General features: G+C 40.8%; 1 protein-coding gene across 1 annotated transcript in view; it reads left to right on the plus strand.

Annotated features, from left to right (window-relative positions):
* Positions 1-12,431: 12,431 nt before the first annotated feature.
* axl (AXL receptor tyrosine kinase) overlaps positions 12,432-24,516 on the plus strand; it is a 65,498-nt gene continuing 53,413 nt past the window's right edge. Inside the window, exon 1 of the mRNA XM_088345657.1 lies at positions 12,432-12,706. Within this exon, the coding sequence (XP_088201783.1) occupies positions 12,550-12,706 (157 nt within the window). The 5' untranslated portion in view covers positions 12,432-12,549. The remainder of the gene's footprint in view (positions 12,707-24,516) is intronic.

Below are 24,516 nucleotides of genomic sequence, written 5' to 3' on the forward strand. Positions count from 1 at the left end.
TGAGTGAGTGAGTGAGTGAGTGAGTGAGTGAGTGAGTGAGTGAGTGAGTGAGTGAGTGAGTGAGTGAGTAGGTATGGGAGTGAGTAGGTAAGTGAGTGAGTAGGTAAGTATGTAAGTGAGTGAGTAGGTAAGTATTTAAGTGAGTGAGTGAGTGAGTGAGTGATTAGGTAAGCAGGTAAGTGAGTGAGTAGGTAAGTAGGTAGGTAAGTAAGTAGGTGAGTGAGTGAGTGAGTGAGTGAGTGAGTGAGTGAGTGAGTGAGTGAGTGAGTGAGTGAGTGAGTGAGTGAGTGAGTGAGTGAGTGAGTGAGTGAGTGAATTGGTATGGGAGTGAGTAGGTAAGTAGGTAGGTGAGTAGGTAGGTAAGTAAGTAGGTGAGTGAGTGAGTGAGTGAGTGAGTGAGTGAGTGAGTGAGTGAGTGAGTGAGTGCGTAGGTATGGGATTGAGTAGGTAAGTGAGTGAGTAGGTAAGTATGTAAGTGAGTGAGTGAGTAGGTAAGTGAGTGAGTGAGTGAGTGAGTGAGTGAGTGAGTGAGTGAGTGAGTGAGTGAGTGAGTGAGTGAGTGAGTGAGTGAGTGAGTGAGTGAGTGAGTGAGTGAGTGAGTAGTTAAGTAGGTAAGTGGGTGAGTAGGTGAGTAAGTAAGTGAGTGAGTAGGTAAGTAGGTAAGTGAGTGAGTAAGTAAGTAGGTAAGTGAGTGAGTAGGTGAGTAGGTAAGCAAGTGAGTAGGTAAGTGAGTGAGTACGTGAGTAGGTAAGTATGTGAGTGAGTGAGTGAGTGAGTGAGTGAGTGAGTGAGTGAGTGAGTGAGTGAGTGAGTGAGTGAGTGAGTGAGTGGGTAAGTAGGTAAGTGAGTGATTAGGTAAGTATGTAAGTGAGTGAGTGAGTGAGTGAGTGAGTGAGTGAGTGAATGAGTAGGTAGGTAAGTAGGTAATTGAGTAGGTAAGTAAGTAGGTAGGTAAGTAGGTAAGTGAGTGAGAGAGTGGGTAAGTGAGTAAGTGAATAGGTAAGTGAATGAGTGATTGGGTAAGTGAGTAGGTATTTAAGTAGGTAAGTAGGCAGGTAAGTGAGTGAGTGAGTAGGTAAGTGAGTGAGTGAGTAGGTAAGTGGGGGCGGCAGTGGCTCAGGAGGTAGAGCGCTCGTCTTGGGATTCGCATTTCGAATCCCGGCTTGTCCGTGTTACATGTCGAAGTGTCCATGGGTAAGACACTGAACCCTGAATACCCCCAATATGCAGATTAGCGCCTTACATGACTGCACGGCCGCTATTGGGAAATGTGAAGCACACTGTAAAGCGCTTTGGGAAGCCTTGACTTGAAAAGCGCTATATAAATGCAGATCATTTCATTTCTGTAAGTAGGTAGGTAAGTGAGTGAGTGAGTAGGTAAGTGAGTGAGTGAGTAGGTAAGTAGGTAAGTAAGTAGGTAAGTAGGTAGGTAAGTGAGTGAGTGTGTAGGTAAGTAAGTAGGTAGGTAAGTGAGTGAGTGAGTAGGTAGGTAGGTAGGTAGGTAGGTAGGTAGGTAGGTAGGTAGTTAAGTAAGTAAGTTGGTGAGTGAGTGAGTGAGTGAGTGAGTGAGTGAGTGAGTGAGTAGGTAAGTGAGTGAGTGAATGAGTGGTGAGTGAGTAGGTAAGTAAGTAGGTAAGTAAGTAGGTAAGTGAGTAAGTAAGAGTGTAAGTAAGTAAGTAAGTAAGTAAGTAGGTAAGTTTTCGTACTATGTGTGCCCAGCATCCAGTTTGGGGTGTCCCCTGCCCACTGCCCGAAGATAGCTGGGATGGGCTCCAGCACCCCCGCAACCCTACTGAGGATAAGCGGTGCAGATGATGGATGGATGGATGTTAGTGTTGTCATGAAGTAATACAAACAGGATTTTTTTTATTTTTTGCTTTTCAAAAATCATGACACTAAAATGTTGCTGCAAAAAAAGAATAACAAATGTGTATATAATATAACTGCAAGGTGGTTGTGTTATGAGTACGGGTCAATTTATTGAAAAATAAATGGATAAATAAAAAAAATAAAAAATAAAATAAAAATAAAGACAATAAAACATCTCATGCAAGTTTGTCTATTGGACCAAGCCAAATGCGAATGTTCCCCCTCTTGACACAGACAGTAAAAACTAAAGCATAAAGACGATTTTCTGCTTTTTTTGTGTGTGGATAATGAAAAACAGAAGAGATTAATGTAGGTTTTTTTTTTATGTCGGTGGCCATTACTCATCGCTAGCTGAACGGAACACTTGTACGACAGTAAAACCAAACAGATGTTTCCGTGCCGGCCAAACATTCGTGTCACACGATAGAAAAAAGAGCTTAGTCAAATAACATGATCATTACTGTTATTTTCCAAAAATATTTTCATTATATTTTGAAGTTGTTCTTCGCTCACTGTTATTGATATTAGTAAATAACTATTCTCACCGATAGAGGGCGTCAGAGTCTCAATATACTGAAGGCTTTGCAGTCGTGTTGATAGAAGCATGTGACGTCACGGAAGATTTATTATGCACTGGAGATCAAAATTTATGAAAAGAAATTTAAAAAAATAATTAGTTGCAGTTTGCAGTTTAATGACATTTTGTTGTGTCCATACCATGCTACTACAACACTTTTTTCACATTTATTTTTAGAAAACGCACTGACGCAAATCACAGAACACACTGATCAAAATTAGAGATAACAATGAATACCTAAAATGTCAATCAATACGTTCAGGTTCAGGCCGGACAGTTCCTCTCTCTTGTTCACTTTTTAAAAAATCATCCACCTGTCATCTGTTCTATTTTTTTTTTTTTTTGAAGGATCCGCACAGCATCCGTGCTCCGTTATCTTGACTGCACTTTTAGATACAGAGAAGTAGGCAATGGGGGGCGTTATCTGCCAAAATCACTATTCCTTCCTCCTCCCGAGTCCTCACAAATAAAATCTGAAAATTTGGGTTTGCGTAGGGCTCGGTCCTTCAGGCTTGTGTACTTGTGGGTTGGGTCAGGTTGGAATTTTTTTAGGCCTGATCTTTCCTCAAGCCTAAAATACACAAAATCAAGTGCCCAGTGTTCATTTGAGCTGTGAAAAGTGATGGGTGCCGGGGACTCGCATGCTCAAAAATCTATGGGTCCCAACAGAGATCTATGGGTCCCCAAAATATTGTGTTATCGAGGTTGAAATTGTAAATCGGTGACAAATATCTAATATAAATCAATATATTCATTCAGTTTTAATCATCACACTTAATTGGTAATACAAAGCAGTTATCACTTCAAATTTTTCAGTTCATATATTCTTCGTGGTTTACCGTCCCACAGTTGTAATGCCTTCTCAAGGTCCAATTGCAGCAACGGAATTTCCATAGCTAATGTGTGGTTTTCATTGTCGTTGTGCCGATCCAATGTGCTTTTCTGAAAGATCGTATTGCGAAATGATATATGCAATCCAGTTTTTTGTCACGCTGGGTACACGCATCACAGAACATCTAGCCTCCATTATCCTCCTCATAGCGTAACCAGGAATATCATTGAGTCCATTTTGGCAGAAATGTCCTTTTCTTGCTAGGATTATTCTTTTGTTTCTTTCGTCGAATCGTTCGCTTCAAAACACATGTTTTCCTTGCCTCTGCGATCTTCCAAAGAATTTCTCCGCCGTTTTTTCGTGCCGGAATTATTGCCGTTGTTACCACTTTCTGTATCATGTTTCGACTTATTACCGACACTGAAGAAATTACCAATGACGTTACAAAACAATGACGTCATCTCGAAACAATGATATCGGCGCGAGACCAAAACAACAATGGCGGATCTGCCTGACGAAAAGTTTGTAGTGCGGTAAATCTTTGTTAAAAAAAAAAGTAATCGGATAACAATGACAATTTGGTGCCAAAAAGTTGCGTCCCGGGGACGCATGTTGATTTGACACGATGCATCCCCAGCAAAAATGATGTGTCTAGGACGCAGGGACGCGGGCAAACGAGAACACTGTGAATATGACTTTGAAAAAAAATCTGAAGGTTAAAACAGTCAGCAATTAGTAAGAGGTGTACAGATGTTTGCTGCGAATGATTTCAGCGCAGCCTCAGGATAGGACTAGACTCTGGTGTGATTTTGGCCCATTCTTCTTCCAGCCTCCTCCACAGTTCAAAGACTGTAGTGGGTTTCCTCAACATCATTTTGTCGCCAAGGATTTTTCTGAGGTTCTCCATTGGGTTGAGATCAGGAATCTGTGCAGGTCATTCCATTAATTCAATGTTTTCACGTTCAAGGAATTTCTTTCCCCGTGTGACATGGAGAAATGTCCTGCATGAAGAAATCCTTTATTTTTTTCAAAACGGTGGCCATAAATCATCCTTAGCTGAAAGTTACACATGTACGACGATAAAACCGAGCAGATGTTTCCGTGCTGGCCAAACATTTGTGTCTCATGATGTAAAAATTTTCGGACAAAAACATTATTACTGTTATTATTACTCTAGCATATTGTTATTAACATTATTTTTTTTTGTTACAACTAGTTTTATTATATTACTACTATAGAATAGAATAGAATAGAACAGAGCTGTTTTTATTATAATTAATAACAACATGGAGAACATTGTTTGCAAAGATAGACATAGTAGTCCAGGATAAACAATATAAATGTCACGGTTGCCATGGCGCCCAATTGGTCCGCCCGTGTGGCACCACCTGCTCACTCTTACTTTGTCAGTCCGTCAACGAACTTTTGCCCCGCAAGACGTGGGTTTTTATTCAGTCCTGTTCCTGTTGGTATTTCCTGTCCGGTATTGTTTCCGTTTATTTTGTCCTGTTTAATTTCGGTTTCCAGTTTTGTTTCCGTCTATTTTTGTCCTGGCAATTATTTTCTCCAGTTTTCGTTCCCGTCTAGTTTGTCCTGTTTATTTTCGATATCCTGTTTAATTAGCCATCCTGTCTGTCCCATCCTGTCCGGTATCGACCCCATCTGGCCGATATCAACTCAGGCAATTGGTATCGATCTCGTCGGCCTCTGGCTTCCTATCATTTCACGCCAGACTGCTGCCTAACGTACATGTCTCGCCATTTCCCGTAAAATAAAAGGCTTGTGTGAGTAACGTCATGCGTTTGGGTCCTGATCCTGCTCTGGTTCAGGACAATTAGTTTTTTTATTTGTTATATTTATGTAGTATATTTTTTGTTTATATTATTTTTTTGTTTAACTATTCTTTTTTATTTTTGGATATTATTATTACAATTTTTAAACTATTATTTTTGTTACAACTATATGTATTATATTTCAGTATTACTAGTATTAGTATTGTATTATAGTATTTATATATTTAAAACGTGGTCAGGGTCGAAAACGAGTCGTAAGCCAGGACGGGAGAGTAGACATAGTCGGGATCAAAAACGGGTCGTAGTCGGAGACAAACGGGAGCAAAAACGGGACAGGCGAGAGTCAAGGTTGAAAATGCCTTGCCTAGTGTTAACTGAGGTTCTCAGACGGACTGACAACAGGGGACAGACAGGTCTGGGTTCAAATACTGACAGTGAGCCAATCAGAACCGGCGGCGGTTGGCGCCAATAGAGCAGGCACAGCTGAGTCACATCAGTAATCATGACAATTTAATGTTTAATTATCATTCCTCTTTTATAATTGTTTTTCAGTCTATATTATGGATAACGGGAGCTCAAAATAATCACCGTGTCTCAATCTAAGTCTCTAAATCCTGAATGTTTTGCAGTCCTGTGATGCCACAGCCTTTTTTTTTCTTTTTCTGTGGCTAGCAAAAGTGTTTGACTGCAACTAGAGCTTCAATTCCATCGTTTGAATGAATGAATGAATGAAAACTTTATTCGAACATCAAAATAAAATAGAACAAAAACAATAACTTAACAACAAAATAATGTTACATAATATGTCCGAAAAGGGGTAGTAAGAAGCAAATGCTTATATTACCTACCCCTTCATCTTCCCTATTATATACACCAATGATATAACAACAAGTGTACCTGATTATAAGCTGCACCCACCACATTTTAAGAGGATATCCGCTTTTGCACGTACACAAGGCGCACCTGTATATAAGCCGCATGCGCCCACCTTAAAACATGTAACACAATCACAAATTTAACCGAAACCCGACATGGAGTCCCGCGATTGTAACTGAATATAAAGTCCACAGTCCAAAAACCACAGCCGGCAAAATGAACGGAAAATGATACCGGTACTTAAGGTTTGATGCAGGCCTGCAGAGTCCGGGTCCCGTTGAAAATAATCCAAGGAAAAAAATGTATATTTCCAAAGGTAAGGGTGGGAAAAATATACATCCACTAGTGTCCGCTGCGTCCACAAACACGTTTCACCTTTACTCCACTTCCCGTCAGCCCCCGTTGTTTTCGCCCCTTCTTTTTAATTCGACTGTGGAAAACATATCAGAATAAGTCTCTAAAATAAATACATTACAAAAATATACAGTTGCAAATACATATTATACATGATTACACATATTTACAAAGAAAGACGGTACACCGAGAGAGTTTTCAAAGCTTTAATAATAATATCATAACTTTCATCCCAAACCGTGCCTGTGAAGGGTAGCAAAACGCTACTAGCAACACGCTCGCAACACAGTACACGGCTCTGTTAAAAAAACATACCGTACTTGTAGAAGCCACGCTAAACCACCCTCATCTTCCTCCTTATAACTGACGCCATCAAAGTTGTCTTCCCCAATATGGGAAAGAGACTATGTCATACAGACGTCGTCCCACGCTCCCTTATTCCAAAACACGCTAGCAACACGCTCGCAAAGTAAAGTTTACGTGCAGTAGCTCTATTTCCTTCTTTATCAGACTGCTCAATTGCATTTAGCTTGAAAGCTGCGTCACGTGCCTTCTTTTTGCAAATTGCATGGTGAGGATATTTCTACGCTAATTTAATTTGTGCACAAGCTAAGAAGTTGCAGTCTTCCTCGGCGCATATATTCCAGCGGTCTAAATCTTACCTTTTGTACTCGAGCGCCGCTGGCGGCCGTTAGAGAAATGACATAAATTGGCCGCATGACTGAATAAGCCGCAGGGTTGAACGTTTGGGGAAAAAAGTAGCGGCTTATAGTCTGGAATTTACGGTACTTTTCCTGGTGGTTCTCACCTTTAGGATTATGAATTGACTACAGCCCCTTAAGTTATCATTTCCCTCTTTCCGAATTAATCATTTTTGGATGTTTTCTGGCACTATGTTTTTGTTGACCTTAAATAGCAGTTGTGCAGTGAAAAATTTGACTAAATCATCTAATTCTAATAGGGCAGCACGGCGGCGCAGTGGTTAGCGCATGTGCGGCACAGTTCAAGTCATGGGAACCTCCTGCGTGGGTTCAAATCCAGCTCCAGACTTCCTGTGCGGAGTTTGTATGTTCTCCCCGTGCTTGCGTGGGTTTCCTCCGGGCACTCCGCTTTCCTCCCACATTCCAAAAACATGCATTTCAGGTGAATTGGCCGGTCCAAATTGTCCCTAGGTGTGAATGAGCGAGTGAGTTGTTTGTCCCTGTGTGCCCTGCGATTGGCTGGCAACCAGTTCAGGGTGTCCCCTGCCCACTGCCCGATGATTGCTGGGATGGGCTCCAGCACCCCCGCGACCCTACTGAGGATAAGCGGTGCAGATGATGAGATCTAATTCTAATAATTTGGACTGCAGGAACAAAATATGAGTATGATCCCCGATATCCTACCCTGTGTATGGTTCTAATTGCACGTTTTGGGATCGTTTGCCCAAAGTTCCCCCAAATGTAAGCAACCATTTTGTTCTGGGCGCCCAAAGCCCGCTAACCTGCAACAATGTGCTTTCCAAACCTCTTAATCCACTTCAGCCTTGCCGCCAAATCCCTGTAAATCTTGCAATCGGGAATGCCCACACACACAGACCCGCATAAACCCCCAAAACAGTCTTACTCTCAAACACCCCCTTTTTTCTTGTGCAGGACCCCCCTCTCCTTCCAAACCCCTCCCTGTGTCTCCTTCTACTATTTGGGAAGCAGTGCTAGAGCTCCCATTTGGAAAACCAGCCTGGATACAATGGTGCTCTTTTAAAGGGCCCCGGGGCCCATTCTTAAAAAGGGCCCAACCTGGTGGCCCCCAGCGTGGGAACGAGAAAGGGGGGGACTGAGATGCACTCATAAAATGCACAACAAACACAGCAGTTAATCATTAAAGTCACATGATCGATACAATGTGTGCAGGGGGCAAATGGAACCCCTCTTTAAAGGGAGGGTGGTGGTTTTATCTTTTTTTTTTTCCTTCTCGTATGTTATTTAGAAATGACTTGAGTCAATATCCCATTCTGGTAGTCTCACCTCCCACTGACATGACCTGAAAATCGAGCATCGGGGTGCAAAAAATCTGGCTAGTAGCCTTCCTGTGCGGGGCGAGGTTTGCATGTTCTCCCACGTTTCAAGAACATGCATGGCAGGTTAATTGGTGACTCCAAATTGTCTCTAAGTGTGACTGAGGGATTGAATTGTCTCTGCGTCTGGCAACCAGTTCAGGGTGTCCCCTGCCCATTGGCCAAAGATGGCTGGGATAGGCTCCAGCACTCCCGCAACCCAAGCAGTGTAGATAATGGACGAATGTACCCTATGGAGCACACCCAGCAAACTCATGGACCGGGGCCTAAATGTGCCCCAAATGTGTCCCGAGAGACAATGTAGAGAAAAGCACAAGAGAAAAATGAGCTGTTTTGTGTCAAACAATGACTTGCGGTTTTAAATATTTCCACTGGATGTCGCCAAAGCCTGTCATGGTCGCCTTGGCGACCGGTCTGCCCCGCCCCCTGAAGCAGTTCAACTAATCGCGTGTCTGCTATTTAAGGCTGGATTGTGGGCTTTGCGGGTGCTGGCTTATTATATACACATTGTCCGTTCTGTTATGCCTTGTCCTGTTTTGTTGAGTTGGAAGAAGCCTGTGTTTGCACGTTTTGTTAAAACCTGTTTGTTCTGTCTTGTCCCTGAGTTATGGACAACTTTTATTTTGGTAAATAAAAGTTTTGGATCGTCACGCAATTGAGTTCTCCCTTCCTGCCTCCTGCCTCCGTTCTGGTCCGGTCACCCCTTCCATTCCGTGACAGCTGTTTTGTGTCAAACAATGACCTGCGGTTTTAAATATTTCCACTGGATGTCGCCAAAGCCATGCGCCACTCGAAAAGCCTCCTGAATTTGCTAACTACGATTCATTAATTGACCAGAGAACATTGGGGAAACCCATCCCAATCTTATTTTACGACAAGCTGAGGTGTGACGTTTGAGGTGTCCTTAAAAAATTGAAAATTAGATAGTTTGTCTATTTAGTATATGTTAACAATGCCCAACTGAGTTCAAAGAGCCCTTATGCTCTATTTCCATTGTGCCTATCTGCTTTTATTTGACTGTTATCAGCATTGTTTGGGGTGAAACATTAGGTTCTAGGAAAGGGGGTTGGGGGGAGTGCTGGAAAGGGACGTCATGCTACTCCGTAAAGTTTTTTTAATTTGATTTCTATTTGTCGTTGAAACACAAAAAGGGTTAGTAAGAGGAGAGAAGAGTTCAAACACCAGTTCAAGCACAGCTGTACTCGTACGCAAATCATATTTTATTCTCTGCCGCCATCTCCTGGCTTAAAGTCATGATTGCAGCCTTAAATCTTCAAATCCCGCACCCCACTATTAATAGTAGAGGATACACAGTTTAAGGCATTTTTAAAAAATACAAGGTTAAAAAAAATGCGGGCGGCACAGTGGTTAGCGCGTTTGCGGCACAGTTCTGAGGTCATGAGATCGAACCTCTTGTGTGGAGTTTGCATGTTCTCCCCGTGCTTGCATGGTCGGTCCAAATTGTCCCTAGGTGTGAATGAGCGAGTGAATTGTCTGTCTCTGTGTGTCCTGTACTGGCTGGCACCCAGTTCAGGGTGTCCCCTACCCATTGCCTGAAGATAGCTGGGATAGGCTCCAACACCCCCGGGACCCTACTGAGGATAAGCGGTGCAGATAATTGATGGATGGATAAAAAAATGCACTTGGGTGTCTTGAAATTTGTTTGAATGCAACACAAACTTTATCTTCTTTTTTCTATTTTTTTTTTAATTCCTTTAAAAAAATCTCATTGTGTTTATTTTTCCTAGCTGTTACATTTTTTCTTTTTGATCTCTATTTGCTTTTTTTCCTTTGTTTCTTTTTCTTTTTTTCTGGCTTTTTTTCTGAATTTTTCCTTCTTTTTTCTCTTCCCTTTGTTTCTTTTTTTCTCAGCTTTTCACTACTTTTTCATTTTGGTATTTTTTTCTTTTTTGTTCTATTTCCCCCCTTCCTTTAAGTCATTTTGTGCACAATTGTACATAATATTTGGTCGCGTAGGCAGCACGGCGGCGCAGTGGTTAGCGTGTGTGTGGCACAGTTCTAAGGTCTTGGGAACCTCCTGTGTGGGTTCAAATCCAGTTATGGGACTTACTGTGCGGAGTTTGTATGTTCTCCCCGTGCTTGCGTGGGTTTCCTCCAGGCACTCCGGTTTCCTCCCACATTCCAAAGACATGCATTTCAGGTGGATTGGCCGGTCCAAATTGTCCCTAGGTGTGAACGAGAGAGGGAATTGTCTGTCCCTGTGTGCCCTGCGATTGGCTGGCAACCAGTTCAGGGTGTCCCCTACCCATTGCCTGAAGATAGCTGGGATAGGCTCCAACACCCCCGGGACCCTACTGAGGATAAGCGGTGCAGCTAATGAGATGAGATTTGGTCGTGTAGGGATGAAAGAAGCAAAAACAACCTGATGAGCCGTTTGGGACCCGAAAGAGCCGGTTATTTTTAATGAGCCGAGCCGAAGAAGCCGGTTCTCGAAAAACTCTACTGACTTTACTCAACTTCGTGACTTCAAAATACCGCATTTAGAACACAGCGTCAGGGAAACCCGTGTATTTTAACCCTCATGCACTGTAACTTTGACTTAATTCTTTTCTTAATTAGCAATTTCGAGCCCTGATTTTTGGGAGTTGGCTAGATTTTCTTGTGCGCGGAAAAGCTCTGGGTAGTGCGCAATTGCGCACACACACAGCTTAGACTCTGCTTAGACTCTAAGGGGTGTCAAACTCATTTTAACTCGGGGGGCCACACGATAGAAAAAACATTCTGTCGGGGGCCGGACTAGTAGATTAAAGAGAAAGAACAAGAGAGATAAAGAAAAAATAAGAGAAAGAGGGAGGGAAATGGAGGGAGGGCGGGACAAAGAAAGAGAGAGCAGGAGAGAGCATAAGAAACAAAAGATAAAAAGTCGTGAGAGAGGGGGAAAAGAAAGTGAGCGGAAGAAAGAAATCCAAAGAGAAATAGAAAGACAGGAGAGAAAAGAGAAAAGAAAGCGCAAAGGGTAGGAAGAGAGAAAGAAAAAAGAGAGAAAAGGAAAAAAGGAAGTTAGAGCAAAAGAAGCTAAAAAGACACAGAGAGAGAAAGAGACAAAGAGTAACAAAGGAAGAGAAAAAGAGACACAGAGAGTGAAAGAGACAGAGAGTGGGAGAAAAGGGGTGGAAAGGAGGGAGAGAGAGAGAGAGAGAGAGAGAGAGAGGGAGAGAGAGAGAGAAAGAGAGAGAGAGAGAGAGAAACAAAAGATAAAAAGTCGTGAGAGAGGGGGAAAAGAAAGTGAGCGGAAGAAAGAAATCCATAGAGAAATACAAAGACAGGAGAGAAAAGAGAAAAGAAAGCGCAAAGGGTAGGAAGAGAGAAAGAGAAAAGAGAGAAAAGGAAAAAAGGAAGTTAGAGCAAAAGAAGCTTAAAAGACACAGAGAAAGAAAGAGACAAAGAGCAACAAAGGAAGAGAAAAAGAGACACAGAGAGTGAAAGAGACAGAGAGTGGGAGAAAAGGGGTGGAAAGGAGAGAGAGAGAGAGAGAGAGAGAGAGAGAGAGAGAGAGAGAGAGAGAGAGAGAGAGAGAGAGAGAGAGAGAGAGAGAGAGAGAGAGAGAGAGAGAGAGAGAGAGAGAGAGAGAGAGAGAGAGAGAGAGAGAGAGAGAGAATACAAGTACAGTGTCTTTGTGAGAGGCACCTGGCTTTGGCAACATCAAGTTGACATATTTCAACCTGCAGCTTGTTTTTCTCTTGCGCTTCTCTGAGTGTTGTCTCGCGGGCCGCATTCAATTCCCTTAGCGGGCCTGATTTGGGAACATTGCGCTGGCTAGATTTTCCTTGTGCGCCGAGAATGTGCGGGCAGTGCGCGATTGCGCACGCGCGCAGTTTAGAGGGAACACTGCTGGTGAGTGCAATTAAAAAGCCGATTGTGTCGCGCGAACAATCGGCCGCCTGCGGGGGGGGGGGGGCTCGCTCGGGCATCCTCGAAAAGAAAAGCAAAGGAGAAGGAGGAGAAAAGAAAGAAGGAGGAGGGCTCAAAGAGGCTGACTCGTGGAATTTGAGTCCAAGGAGGAGGAGGCAGTGCAGGAATGTACGTGCACTGTGACGGAACCGCATACTACAAGCAGTCGCTCGCCGAAAGTTTTACTGGAACTTTTGTCTTTTAGCAACTTGTTTTTTGCGCAATTTGGATTTGGATTTACCCGAGGAACTTTGTGCCACTTGTGCGAGATGAAGATGAGATGATGGGACGACCGAGCTGGGCGATGATTCGACCGGGAAAGGAGTCCCATTTTCGGGGAGAACTGATCCCCTTCTTCTCCTCCAGAAGTTTTGTCTCAATTCTGCTGGTCGTCTTGGTGGTCGCCTGCGGGACCAAGAAGGTGGAATGCTTGCGAGGTACGCCGAAGGGAGAAGCCTTCCCGCTTCTTTCTTTTGAATTGTTTACTTTTTCCCTCATCAAGTCAAGTCATATTTATTTATACAGTAATCCCTCGGTTATCACGGTTAATGGGGACCAAAACCACCCGCGAAAAGTGAAAATCCGCTTCAAAAATGTTTTTAAAAAAATATGTGTATATCTCATCTCATCTCATCTCATCAGCCATACCGCTTATCCTCATTAGGGTCGCGGGGGGGCTGGAGCCCATCTCAGCCATCTCCGGGCAGTGGGCAGGGGACACCCTGAACTGGTTGCCAGCCAATCGCAGGGCACACAGGAACAGACAACTCACTCGCTCATTCACACCTAGGGACAATTTGGACCGGCCAATTCACCTGAAATGCATGTTTTTGGAATGTGGGAGGAAACCAGAGTGCCCGGAGTAAACCCACGCAAGCACGGGGAGAACATACAAACTCCGCACAGGAAGTCTGGAGCTGGATTTGAACCCACAACAGGTTCCCATGACATGAACTATGCCGCACAAGCGCTAACCACTGCGCCGCCGTGCGTATATATTATTTTTTATTTTTTTTATTTTTTATTTTATTATTATTATTTTTTAGGGCAGCACGGCAGCGCAGTGGTTAGCGCATGTGCGGCACAGTTCAAGTCATGGGAACCTCCTGCGTGGGTTCAAATCCAGCTCCAGAATTCCTGTGCGGAGTTATAAATCTCCTTTATGGGTCTCAAGCTAGTGGCCCACGGGCCATTTGTAGTCCTGATAGGTTAATTCTGTTTCTCATATCTGCAAAGCAGATTACATAGAATGCTAGTTTGTTATTTTGATGAACGGTTGTTAGTTGTTTTAACTACTAAGAAGGGCAGCGTCTCTATTATGTTTTTTTTTTTTTTGAAAGGATAGATTTTAAATCAACTTATTTATTCTTGTATTTTTATTTTTTATTCGACTTAATTTTCTGTGCGGAGTTTGTATGTTCTCCCCGTGCTTGCGTGGGTTTCCTCCGGGCACTCCGGTTTCCTCCCACATTCCAAAAACATGCATTTCAGGTGAATTGGCCGGTCCAAATTGTCCCTAGGTGTGAATGAGCGAGTGAGTTGTCTGTCCCTGTGTGCCCTGTGATTGGCTGGCAACCAGTTCAGGGTGTTCAGGGGACAATTTGGACCGGTCAATTCACCTGAAAATGCATGTTTTTGGAATGTGGGAGGAAACCGGAGTGCCCGGAGGAAACCCACGCAAGCACGGGGAGAACATACAAACTCCGCACAGGAAGTCTGGAGCTGGATTTGAACCCACGACTATATATATATATATATATATATATATTTTTTTTTTTTTTATTATGATTTTTTAGACCCGGTTAATGGGGACCAAAACCACCCGCGAAAATGAAAATCCGCGAAGTAATTTTTTAAATTTTTTTTTATTATTATTTTAAATTATTATTATTATTATTATTTAGACCCGCTCCGAATCCGCAAATGTGGAACCGCGAAGTAGTGAGGTCCCACTGTATAGCTCTTTATTATAAAAACGTCTCAAAGGGCTATACAGAGCACAACAACAAAATAAGTCGTAAAATATAACATCAGCTATATGAAATATTTTTGTAGGAACGGAGATATGTTAAGGAAAATATGGAAACATTAAATATGTAACTTGGTTTACATAGAATCCAAATTCCAAATATCATTATATAAATATCAACAATATCGTAAAGTTAGTAAATTGAAGCCGAAATAGTTAAAAAAAAGATCAAATGTTAGCTCGATAGCATGCAAAAAATGTAAAACACTAGGTTAGATAGCTTGCTAAATTGCTAAAAATATACAAAGTTAGCTATCTACAAAGCTAAAAAAAAAAGGAGCCAGATACATGGCTAAAAACCTGCACAGTTTTTGCTTATTCGCTTTATGAAACCCAATTACCAGTTTGAAGTTTTTTTGTACCACTAGGGGGCACCAAATATTACACACGGTCCCTTTAAAGCAGGGGTGTCAACTCATTTTAACTCAGGGGCCACACAATAGAACAAACATTCTGTCGGGGGCCGGACTAGTAGATTAAAGAGAAAGAAAAAGAGAGATAAAGAAATAGAGAAAGAGAGAGGGAAAAGGAGAGAGGGCGAGACAAAGAAAGAAAAAGAGAGAGAGATGGAGAGAGCATGAGAAACAAAAGATAAAAAGTCGTGAGAGAGGGGGAAAAGAAAGGGAGAGGAAGAAATAAATCCAACGAGAAATAGAAAGACAGAGGGAGAGAAAAGAGAAAAGAAAGCGCGAAGGTATGAAGAGAGAAAGGGAAAAGAGAGAAAAAGAAAAATAGGAAGTTAAAGCAAAAGACACAGAGAGAGAAAGAGACAAAGAGCAACAAAGGAAGAGACAAAGAGAGAGAGAGAGAGAGAGAGAGAGAGAGAGAGAGAGAGAGAGAGAGAGAGAGAGAGAGAGAGAGAGAGAGAGAGAGAGAGAGAGAGAGAGAGAGAGAGAGAGAGAGAGAGAGAGAAAGAAAAAAAATAAATACAAGTACAGCGTCTTTGTGAGAGGCACCTGGCTTTGGCAAAATCAAGTTGACCTATTTCAACCTGCAGCTTGTTTTTCTCTTGCGCTTCTCTGAGTATTGTCTCATGGGCCGGATTCAATCCCTTGGCGGGCCTGATCTGGCACCTGACACCTGTGCTTCAAAGACTAACACTGCTCCAAATTTTACACTTTGAGCGTTCACCTCCATGACATTGATAGATACTTTATTCATCCCCGAGTGGAGTTAAAGAGCCTCATGGCATGAGGAAGAAATTATCTCCTCAGTCTGTCCGTGGAACAAGACTGTGACATTAGTCTGTCGCTGAAGCTGCTCTTCTGTTTGTAGATGATGCTGTGATGAATTCTCCATGATTGACCACAGCTTGATTAATATTATTTTCAGTCCCTCCATAACCAAAACTGAAATACACTTAATCAGATTACTGCTTGAACATTGTTAAAGTTGTGGGATGTTTTCTCTCACTCCGAAACTCATGAAGACTAAACGAGCTGGTTAAGTGAATGAGCTTTGGTTGAACTTCAAAGAAAGTTGCACAGGAGTGTGAAGATGGTAAACATGTGGATCGGGGGAACCGACCAACCCCCAGAACTCATTCGCTTGTAAACAATAACAAGAGAAGTATTTTAAATGCCAATCTTAAGTTTCTTTGGGTTATTATGTCGATAAGGGCGCACATCCATCCATCATCTGCACCGCTTATCCTCAGTAGGGTCGCGGGAGTGCTGGAGCCCATCCCAGCTATCTTCGGGCAGTGGGCAGAGGACTCCCTGAACTGGTTGCAGGACACACAGAGACAGACAACTCACTTGCTCATTCACACCAAGTGACAATATGGACCGGACATTTACCCTAACATGCATGTTATTTTGGAATGTGGGAGGAAACCGGAGTGCCCTGGAGGAAACTCACGCAAGCACGGGGAGAACATGCAAACTCTACACAGGAGGTTCGAGCTCATGACCTCAGAACTGTGCTGCACACGCGCTAACCACTGCGCCGCTGTGCTGCCCTAAGGGCACACACAAAACCCCAAATTCTCCAGAAATTCAAAGATGCACAGATATCTAGGGTCAGCAACCTGCGGCTCAAGAGCAGTTTATGGTCCTTTAGTGCCACCCTATTGGCTGCCGGAGACGTTTCCAGAATGGTTTAAAAAGGGAAAAAGAGAAGGGGTATATATCTCTAATTACGAATTTAATTCGTTCTGGGAGTAGCTTCATAACCTGAAAAATTTGTAAGTAGAGACGCATTTTGAATGTAAATAAATAAATAAATTTTTGATTAATCATTAAAATGCATTAGAACATGAAAATAATATATGTTGAAAATACACTACCGCATGCAACATAGCGGATGAGTGTTTACGCAGCACAGTTCTGATGTCATGGTTTCAAATCCAGCTACCAGCCCTCCTGTGCGGAGTTTGCATGTTTTCCCCGTGCTCCGGGCACTCTGCTTTCCTCCCCTATTCCAAAATCATGCATGTCAGGGTCAAAATGATCCCTAGGTGTGAATCAGCGAGTGAGTTGTCCGTCTCTGTGTGCCCTGCAACTGACTGGCAACCAGCAGAGAGCTGGGATGAGCTCCAGCACCCCCGTGACCCTACTGAGGATAAGCGGTGTAGATAATGGATAGATTACCGCACAATAAACTGATATAAAACGAGAGGCACATCATGGAAAAAAACGAAGGATAAAGGAAATCATAATGATAATTATTGACATATTGCCTTAAGTTCTTTGAAAAACTGATCCAATGACGTCTGCACTTATTGAGACTGGAGCGAAGTGTAATTTGCATGGTCAGCCACTGAGACAGAAACGCACTTACAAAGACGGGATTTAAGTAACGGCTTCAATGTAGCGTACTAAGCGTAGACTTTCTTATTCACAAATCTACTCAAGTAAAAGTATAGTCATAGGTTGCCCACCCCTGATCTGAGACAGACAGAAACGCACTTACGTAGATGGGATTTAAGTAACGGCTTCAATGTAGCGTACTAAGCATGGACTTTCTTCTTCTCAAATGTAGTAAAAGTATAGTCATTTCAAAGTACTCCTAGAGGTACAAAAAGGCCCAAAACTTACTCAAGTAAATGTAACATCTCACTACCCACCCCTAGTCCAACCTATTTTTGCAAAAGAGTGAAAGTGATGAAAAATTAATAAGGTTTTACGCTTCCTAAAACAGCCTCCAAGTGACTTGGACATGATTCACTTCACAGTTCTTGGGTTGAGCATTTACTCCAAGCACCCTCACAAAAAACAACTTCAACACTCTCAGTGTTGTTTTGTGAATCTAGCCCCACGTCTCAAACTCACCCGACCCTCGGGTGGCTCATAAATCCAAAGCCTTCCACATTTTTCCCCAATGTCTCACAGCTCTAATGTGGAGTCCAATTGAAGGATGTTGAGGGTCTGTCTGCTTGTGAGTCACTGAGCGGTGAGTCAGACCGGAGACCAAGAGATGGATGCAGGGGCGTTCACAGCTTTGGGTGTGATGGGCACCCAGATCAGGGGTGGGCAACCTATGGCCCGCCAAAGTGAAAATGGTCTGTAATGAAGATCGGATGTGATTGTTAATATAGTTTTGGTTTAAATCCCTTAGCCAGTATGTCCATGGGGCACCATTTCCTGTAGTGTCTTGGGAAAGTACAGCCTGGTGGCTCCCATCCCTCTCCAGACCCACAAATTTTTACACCCAGTACAGAAATATTACAACAGAAATGCTGCAAAATTCAAGTACAGTCATATTAAAAAATATTTGAGAAATACTACAAAGATACTCGTGCAGAAATACTTCGAAATTCTTCTAACGTAATAATACAAAATTACCACTACAGTAACATTGGAATACAAAACTATTGCTACATAAATATTACGACAGAAATACTACAAAAATACTCCTAGAGAAATATTACGCCAAATCAAAAAAAACAACTACAGTAATACTACAAATATACATCAGATATACTACAAGATTATATGATGGTAATACTACAAAATACTACTGTAGAAATACTAAAAAACCAAATGTACAGTAATACTATAAAAATACTACAAAAGTACAACTCAAGTAATACTACAGATATACTACATCAATTCAATACTACAAAAATGCAACTGAAGAAATACTACAAAAAAAAATCTGTAATACTACAGCAATACTGCAAAATTAAGACTACAAAAATACTGAATGAAATAAAACTACAGTAATTCTAGAGCAAAATAACAAAATTATGACTACACACACACTACAAAAATAATAAAAAATATACAGCTACAGTAGTACTACAGCAAAACTACAAAACTATGACCACAGAAATACTACAAAAATACTACCAAAGAAATACAGCCACAGTAGTACTACAGCAAAACTTCAAAATTATGGCTACAGAAATACTACAAAAATACTAAATAATATACAACTACAGTAATACTACAGAACAACTACAAAATCATGACCACAGAAATACAGCTACAGTAGTACTACAGCAAAACTACAAAATTATGACTGCAGAAATACTACAAAAATACTAAATAATATACAACTACAGTAATACTACATATAAACTACAAAAATACTACAGAAAATACAGCTACAGTAGTACTACAGCAAAACTACAAAATTATGACTACAGAAATACTACAAAAATACTAAAAATATTCAACTACAGTAATACTACAGATAAACTACAAAATTATGACCACAGAAATAGCACAAAAATACTACAGAAAATACAGCTACAGTACTACTACAGCAAAACCAAAAAATTATGACTAGATAAATATTACAAAAATACTAAAAAATATACAACTACAGTAATACTACAGATAAACTAAAAAAAATATGACCACAGAAATATTACAAAAAATACAGCTACAGTAGTACTACAGCAAAACTACAAAATTATGACTACAGAAATACTACAAGAATACCCCAAAAATATACAACTACAGTAATACTACAGATAAACTATAAAATTATGACAACAGAAATACTACAAAAATACTAAAAAATATACAACTACAGATGAACTACAAAACTTTTATAGAAAACGCTACAAAAATACAGAATAATATACAACTACAGTAATACTACAGAATCAAATGGACTGAACCATTTCAAGGCAGTATTTCCCACGTTGCGTTGTTCACATTTTAGTTTTTTTTTTTTTACAATTTTCCATCAAGCGTTTTCCATCCTATTTTATACTATATATTTCATACTATTCTGTCACAGTCTTGTTCCACGGACAGACTGAGGAGATCATTTCTTCCCTCATGCCATGAGGCTCTTTAACTCCCCCGGGGGAGTAAAAGCCCATGTTAAACCCCACCCCCACATTTGCATATTACCCTATTTTTCTTACAGTGTGTATTTTCCGTAGCACTATTTAAATACTCTATGGCAAAACGCTATATTGGGTATTTTTGTATTCTATATCTTTTATTTTATTATTTTATTTTTCAACACAAGGATACTGCTGGAAGTGTGAATTTCCCTACAGGGATGAATCAAGTATCTATCTATCCATCCATCTATCTATCTATCTATCTCTCTCTCTCTCTCTCTCTCTCTCTCTATCTATCTATCTAGACATCTATCTATCTATCTAGACATCTATCTATCAAGACATCTATCAAGACAGCTATCTATCTATCTCCCTCTATCTATCTAGACATCTATTTAGTTATCTATCTAGTTATCTATCTAGTTATCTATCTATCTATCTAGTTATCTATCTATCTATCTATCTATCTATCTATCTATCTATCTATCTAGACATCTATCTAGACATCTATCTAGACATCTATCTATCTATCTATCTAGACATCTATCTATCTACACATCTATCTATCTATCTATCTATCTAGACATTTATCTATTTACACATCTATCTATCTAGACATCTATCTATCTATCTATCTATCTATCTATCTATCTATCTATCTATCTATCTATCTATCTATCTATCTATCTATCTATCTATCTATCTATCTATCTATCTATCTATCTATCTATCTATCTATCTATCTATCTATCTATCTATCTATCTATCTATCTATCTATCTATCTATCTATCTATCTATCTATCTATCTATCTCTCTCTCTATCAAGACATCTATCAAGACAGCTATCTATCTATCTCCGTCTATCTATCTAGACATCTATCTATCTAGACATCTATCTAGACATTTATCTATCTAGACATCTATCTAGACATCCATCCCACTATCTAGACATCTATCTATCTATCTACACATCTATCTATCTACACATCTGTCTATCTATCTACACATCTATCTATCTACACATCTGTCTATCTATCTACACATCTATCTATCTAGACATCTATCTATCTAGACATCTATCTATCTATCCATCTATAGTGTTTAAAAAATGCTACACATTTTGGGAGGGTGCTTGGGTTGAATCTGGGGGGTTTTGAGCACCCCCAGAAACGGGCTGGTTACGCCCATGGATGCATGAGGGAGGGGAGTTCCCAAATAATGGCGTGGATGAATCAAGTCAAGTCAAGTCATTTTTATTTGTATAGCCCTTAATCACAATAAGTCTCTGAATAGGGCGGAAGGGGTGAAGAAGGCACGGTGTACCCGGGTGCACGTTCGCTTTTGTGCCACTTGGCACAGAAAACACACACTCAGTGATGGGAGGACATTTAAAGGAGCAGGCACGCCATCCCATTAGAAGGCCTTCTCAGCTTATTACTCTCAGCTCGATACATTTTCACAACAGCTCCAGGTCAGAGGGGGGGAAATGCATGCCCTTGATGCGAAGTGTTTTTGTCTTCCAAACTCCTCGGGGTTGGTTTGGTTTAGAAGAGGTCAAAAGGAAACGGGTGCATTTTGGTGTTTTTGTGAAGGCTTATTATAGAAAAATGTCGGATGAAATCATCTTTTCGAGTAAAGTTGTTTGGGTATTTTGGCGGATCATTTTTTTGTTCATTTTTTTTAGTACAATGCTCCATGGACTTGCTCCTTCATATCTTTCAGATTTAATTCCCCGCAATGTTCCTTCGCTCCAAAATGCTGGTCTACTAGCGATCCCAAGAGCCAAGAAGAAATCCCCAGGTGGGAGAGCGTTCTTCATTCAGGCCCCGGTGTTGTGGAATGCTCTGTCCCCTGAGATTCGATCTTCAATGACCTATATTTCACGTTGAGAATATCTGTGTGTTGTTTGTTTTTGCAGCCTGGTCATCCCGGAAGGGGGATAAATTAATTTTGAGTTTTTCCTTGCCCTTATGAAGGTTTTAGATCAGGGGATGGTGTCATAATAGTCTGTAATAGTCTGTGGTCTGTGCAGCCCCTTTGAGACTCCTTGTGATGAAGGGCATCACAAATAAACTGGACTTGACTTCTCAAGGTTTCTTCATTTTCCTCATGTTGAGGTTTTTGAGTTTTTCCTTGCCCTCAGGTAGGTTTTAGATCAGGGGATGGTGTAATAACAGTGTGTAGTTTGCAATCATCTGTTGTCTGTGCAGCCCTTTGACACTCCTTGTGATGAAGGGTGTCACTAATAAACAGGACTTGACTTCTCAAGGTTTCTTCAGTCTGAGGTTTTTGAGTTTTTCCTTGCGCTCATGTAGGTTTTAGATCAGGGGATGGATATTTTTCGACAATCCGAAAAAAATGTTTGTATGCACCGTCATTCGTGTTACGAATGGTCGTAAGTAGGGGAGCGTCTCTATTTTTCTTCTTCTTTTTTCTTAACTGGATTTTTTTTTTGTGTGTGTGCAGTTTTTGAGAAGGCCGATTTTTAATAAAAAATAATGGTTGTTATCGAGACAAAGGAAAGGCAACTTCTTGTGTTTCAAATGAAATTCAAACTGTTCTCAACCAGGGTTGGGTAGGGTTACTTTAACTTGATTACTTTCAATGACTTTTGGATTACTCCAATACCAAATATGCTAATAAAAGACAAAAGAAACTAAATATGAATAAAATGATGACTCACAACACGTGCTAAGCTTTCTCTCCTGGAAAATCAATCCAAACAGCTTGCCAATATCATTTTTGCCGTTCCATGTGTTCCGTTACTCCCCAAGCCTGCACAAAATGTAGTCATTTTATTCATATTTAGTTTCTTTTGTCTTTTATTAGCATATTTGGTATTGGAGTAATCCAAAAGTCATTGAAAGTAATCAAGTTAAAGTAACCCTACCCAACCCTGTTCTTAACAAGGAAAAAAGACATCACTGGTGTTTGTGTCATTTTGTACTTTATGGCCACAATTTTGTTCCCTATCTTTGACACAAAATGCTAACATACGGGTCATAAATCATTGTGATTTAAGCGTGCTTATATTACAGGTCATTTGGTGATTGTGTCTTAACCAACTGTTGTGTATGTTGCATGACACAGACCAAAACAAACTTAAAGGGTCTCGTTACGTACCCTGGAGACACTCCCCCAATCACAAGGCACCAAAGTTACCATGATGGGCCCCCCTTTTCCATTTGGTCCCTGTACAATTTGTATTTGTGGTTTAAAGGAATCCAAGTGAGTTGTTTTGGTTTGTCTGCCATTACTGAGTGACGGGTATTCCCGCATTTCAGATGTACCAGGGTGGGCGTTTGCTGCCACACAGAAAAACAAACTTTTGAAACTCTTCTTCGGTTCCGGTTTCAAGACTGGTGCCAGTTCAACAAACAGGGCAGGTTAGACCTGATGTTAATATTGGGCTGGACGGTGAAACCGGCAGACCTTGTGAAAGCGTGAGCTCTGCTGCTTTTAAAGGCAGTGTTCATACGTGTGCTTGAAATCCTTGAATTGTAATGTTTTCAAGGTCAGGACGCTTGAATTTTGGGTGGAGTGCTTGAAAATGGTTGAAATTGTGGCCATTGCCATGTTTATTGAACACGCTATAAATAAAGTTTTTTTTTTTTAAATGTGTGTGAAAATGACACGCCTGCTCTGGGGGCTTGTCATTCTGTCGTTGTCATATGTAGCTTTACTGCCCCCAACTGGTCACACCCAGGAGGACAGCTCTATTTAGAAAACTGTCTTTTTCGGCTCAGCTCACTGAGAAGAGCTAGCTCCTCCGATTTTTTTTAATTTTAATGATGAGATAATAATAAAAAAATATGCACCAAATTATTTATTAATTAGCGATTGCCTCTTTTTTCCAAAACACATTAACACATTCTGAAAAAACACATAAATTAAAATTTTCAGATATCTACAAAAAAAAAAAATTACACACTGAGCAGATTTAAAGTCGAACAACAACACAAAATCCCAGAAAATGCAAAACAATAAACTAGAAATTAAAGATCTTAACTCTTCAGTGCTAAAGATAAGTGATCAAATGCAAACAAATAAAATGTTCAAAATTCTATATTAACCAATTTAGACACAAATCATCTGAAAAACATGCCAAAAATATAAAATAAAATAAGTGAAAACAAAAAACAAAATATCAACAATCTCTAAGATTGAAACATTGGATGCACTCTGCTTCGGAGCAATCAATATCATTCAAATGAGCCCAAATTTGGCTAATTTTTATGCCTTTTCTACATACAGTACTTCCTTTCTTTTTTGTCTTCCGTATTAAACTCACTTAATACCCAACACCAATAGAGCCCTGTATTTGTAAACAAGTGTGACATAGCCAAGCTGCACGTGCATTGTTGAAGAGGGATGGCAGAATTCATGTCAGTTTATAGCAGCTCATCAACACAAGAAGATCATAGAACATAGATAGGAGCAGGTCTTAATTACACTAAGTACGTGCTAGCAGCAAGAAAGCGACTTTTTTAGTCAGCAAAAGGTACCTTTAAAGGTACTGGAAAATGGAAAAAATAGCCTTGAATGTGCTAGAAAAGTGCTTGATTTTGGCCAAGTTTGAACGAACCCTGGTTACATTTTGTAAGATTTGTTACTTAATGACCAACCTAGTTTTTTGACAGCTTGTTTGTTTTCCGCCATTGAATTGTGGCCATTCAACCCACATAAGATATGAGCAGTGAAGTCACCCGGGTCAGAGTTTAAAGGTCAGACCTGACGCTGACGAAGAGGTCTCGGGGTGTCGTTGAACGTCTTGTGAAAATCCACACAAACGTCCATTGTGAGATTTATTGCGCCGCTCAGTGTGTGCGTGTTTTAGTGTTTCCCGCCTTTGCCGAGGCGGCTGGCGGATTCTTAGTTTCTGGAGCAGAAAGCAGGTTTTCCTAATGGCTTTTTTGAACGGCCGTTTTTCTCTCCTCATTTTTTATTAAAAATCGGTGTCAAAATTTGCTGT

The sequence above is a fragment of the Urocampus carinirostris genome, chromosome 10 (assembly GCF_059441175.1).
Source record: "Urocampus carinirostris isolate Australia breed hairy pipefish chromosome 10, RoL_Ucar_1.0, whole genome shotgun sequence".
NCBI classification, from domain to species: Eukaryota; Metazoa; Chordata; class Actinopteri; order Syngnathiformes; family Syngnathidae; genus Urocampus; species Urocampus carinirostris.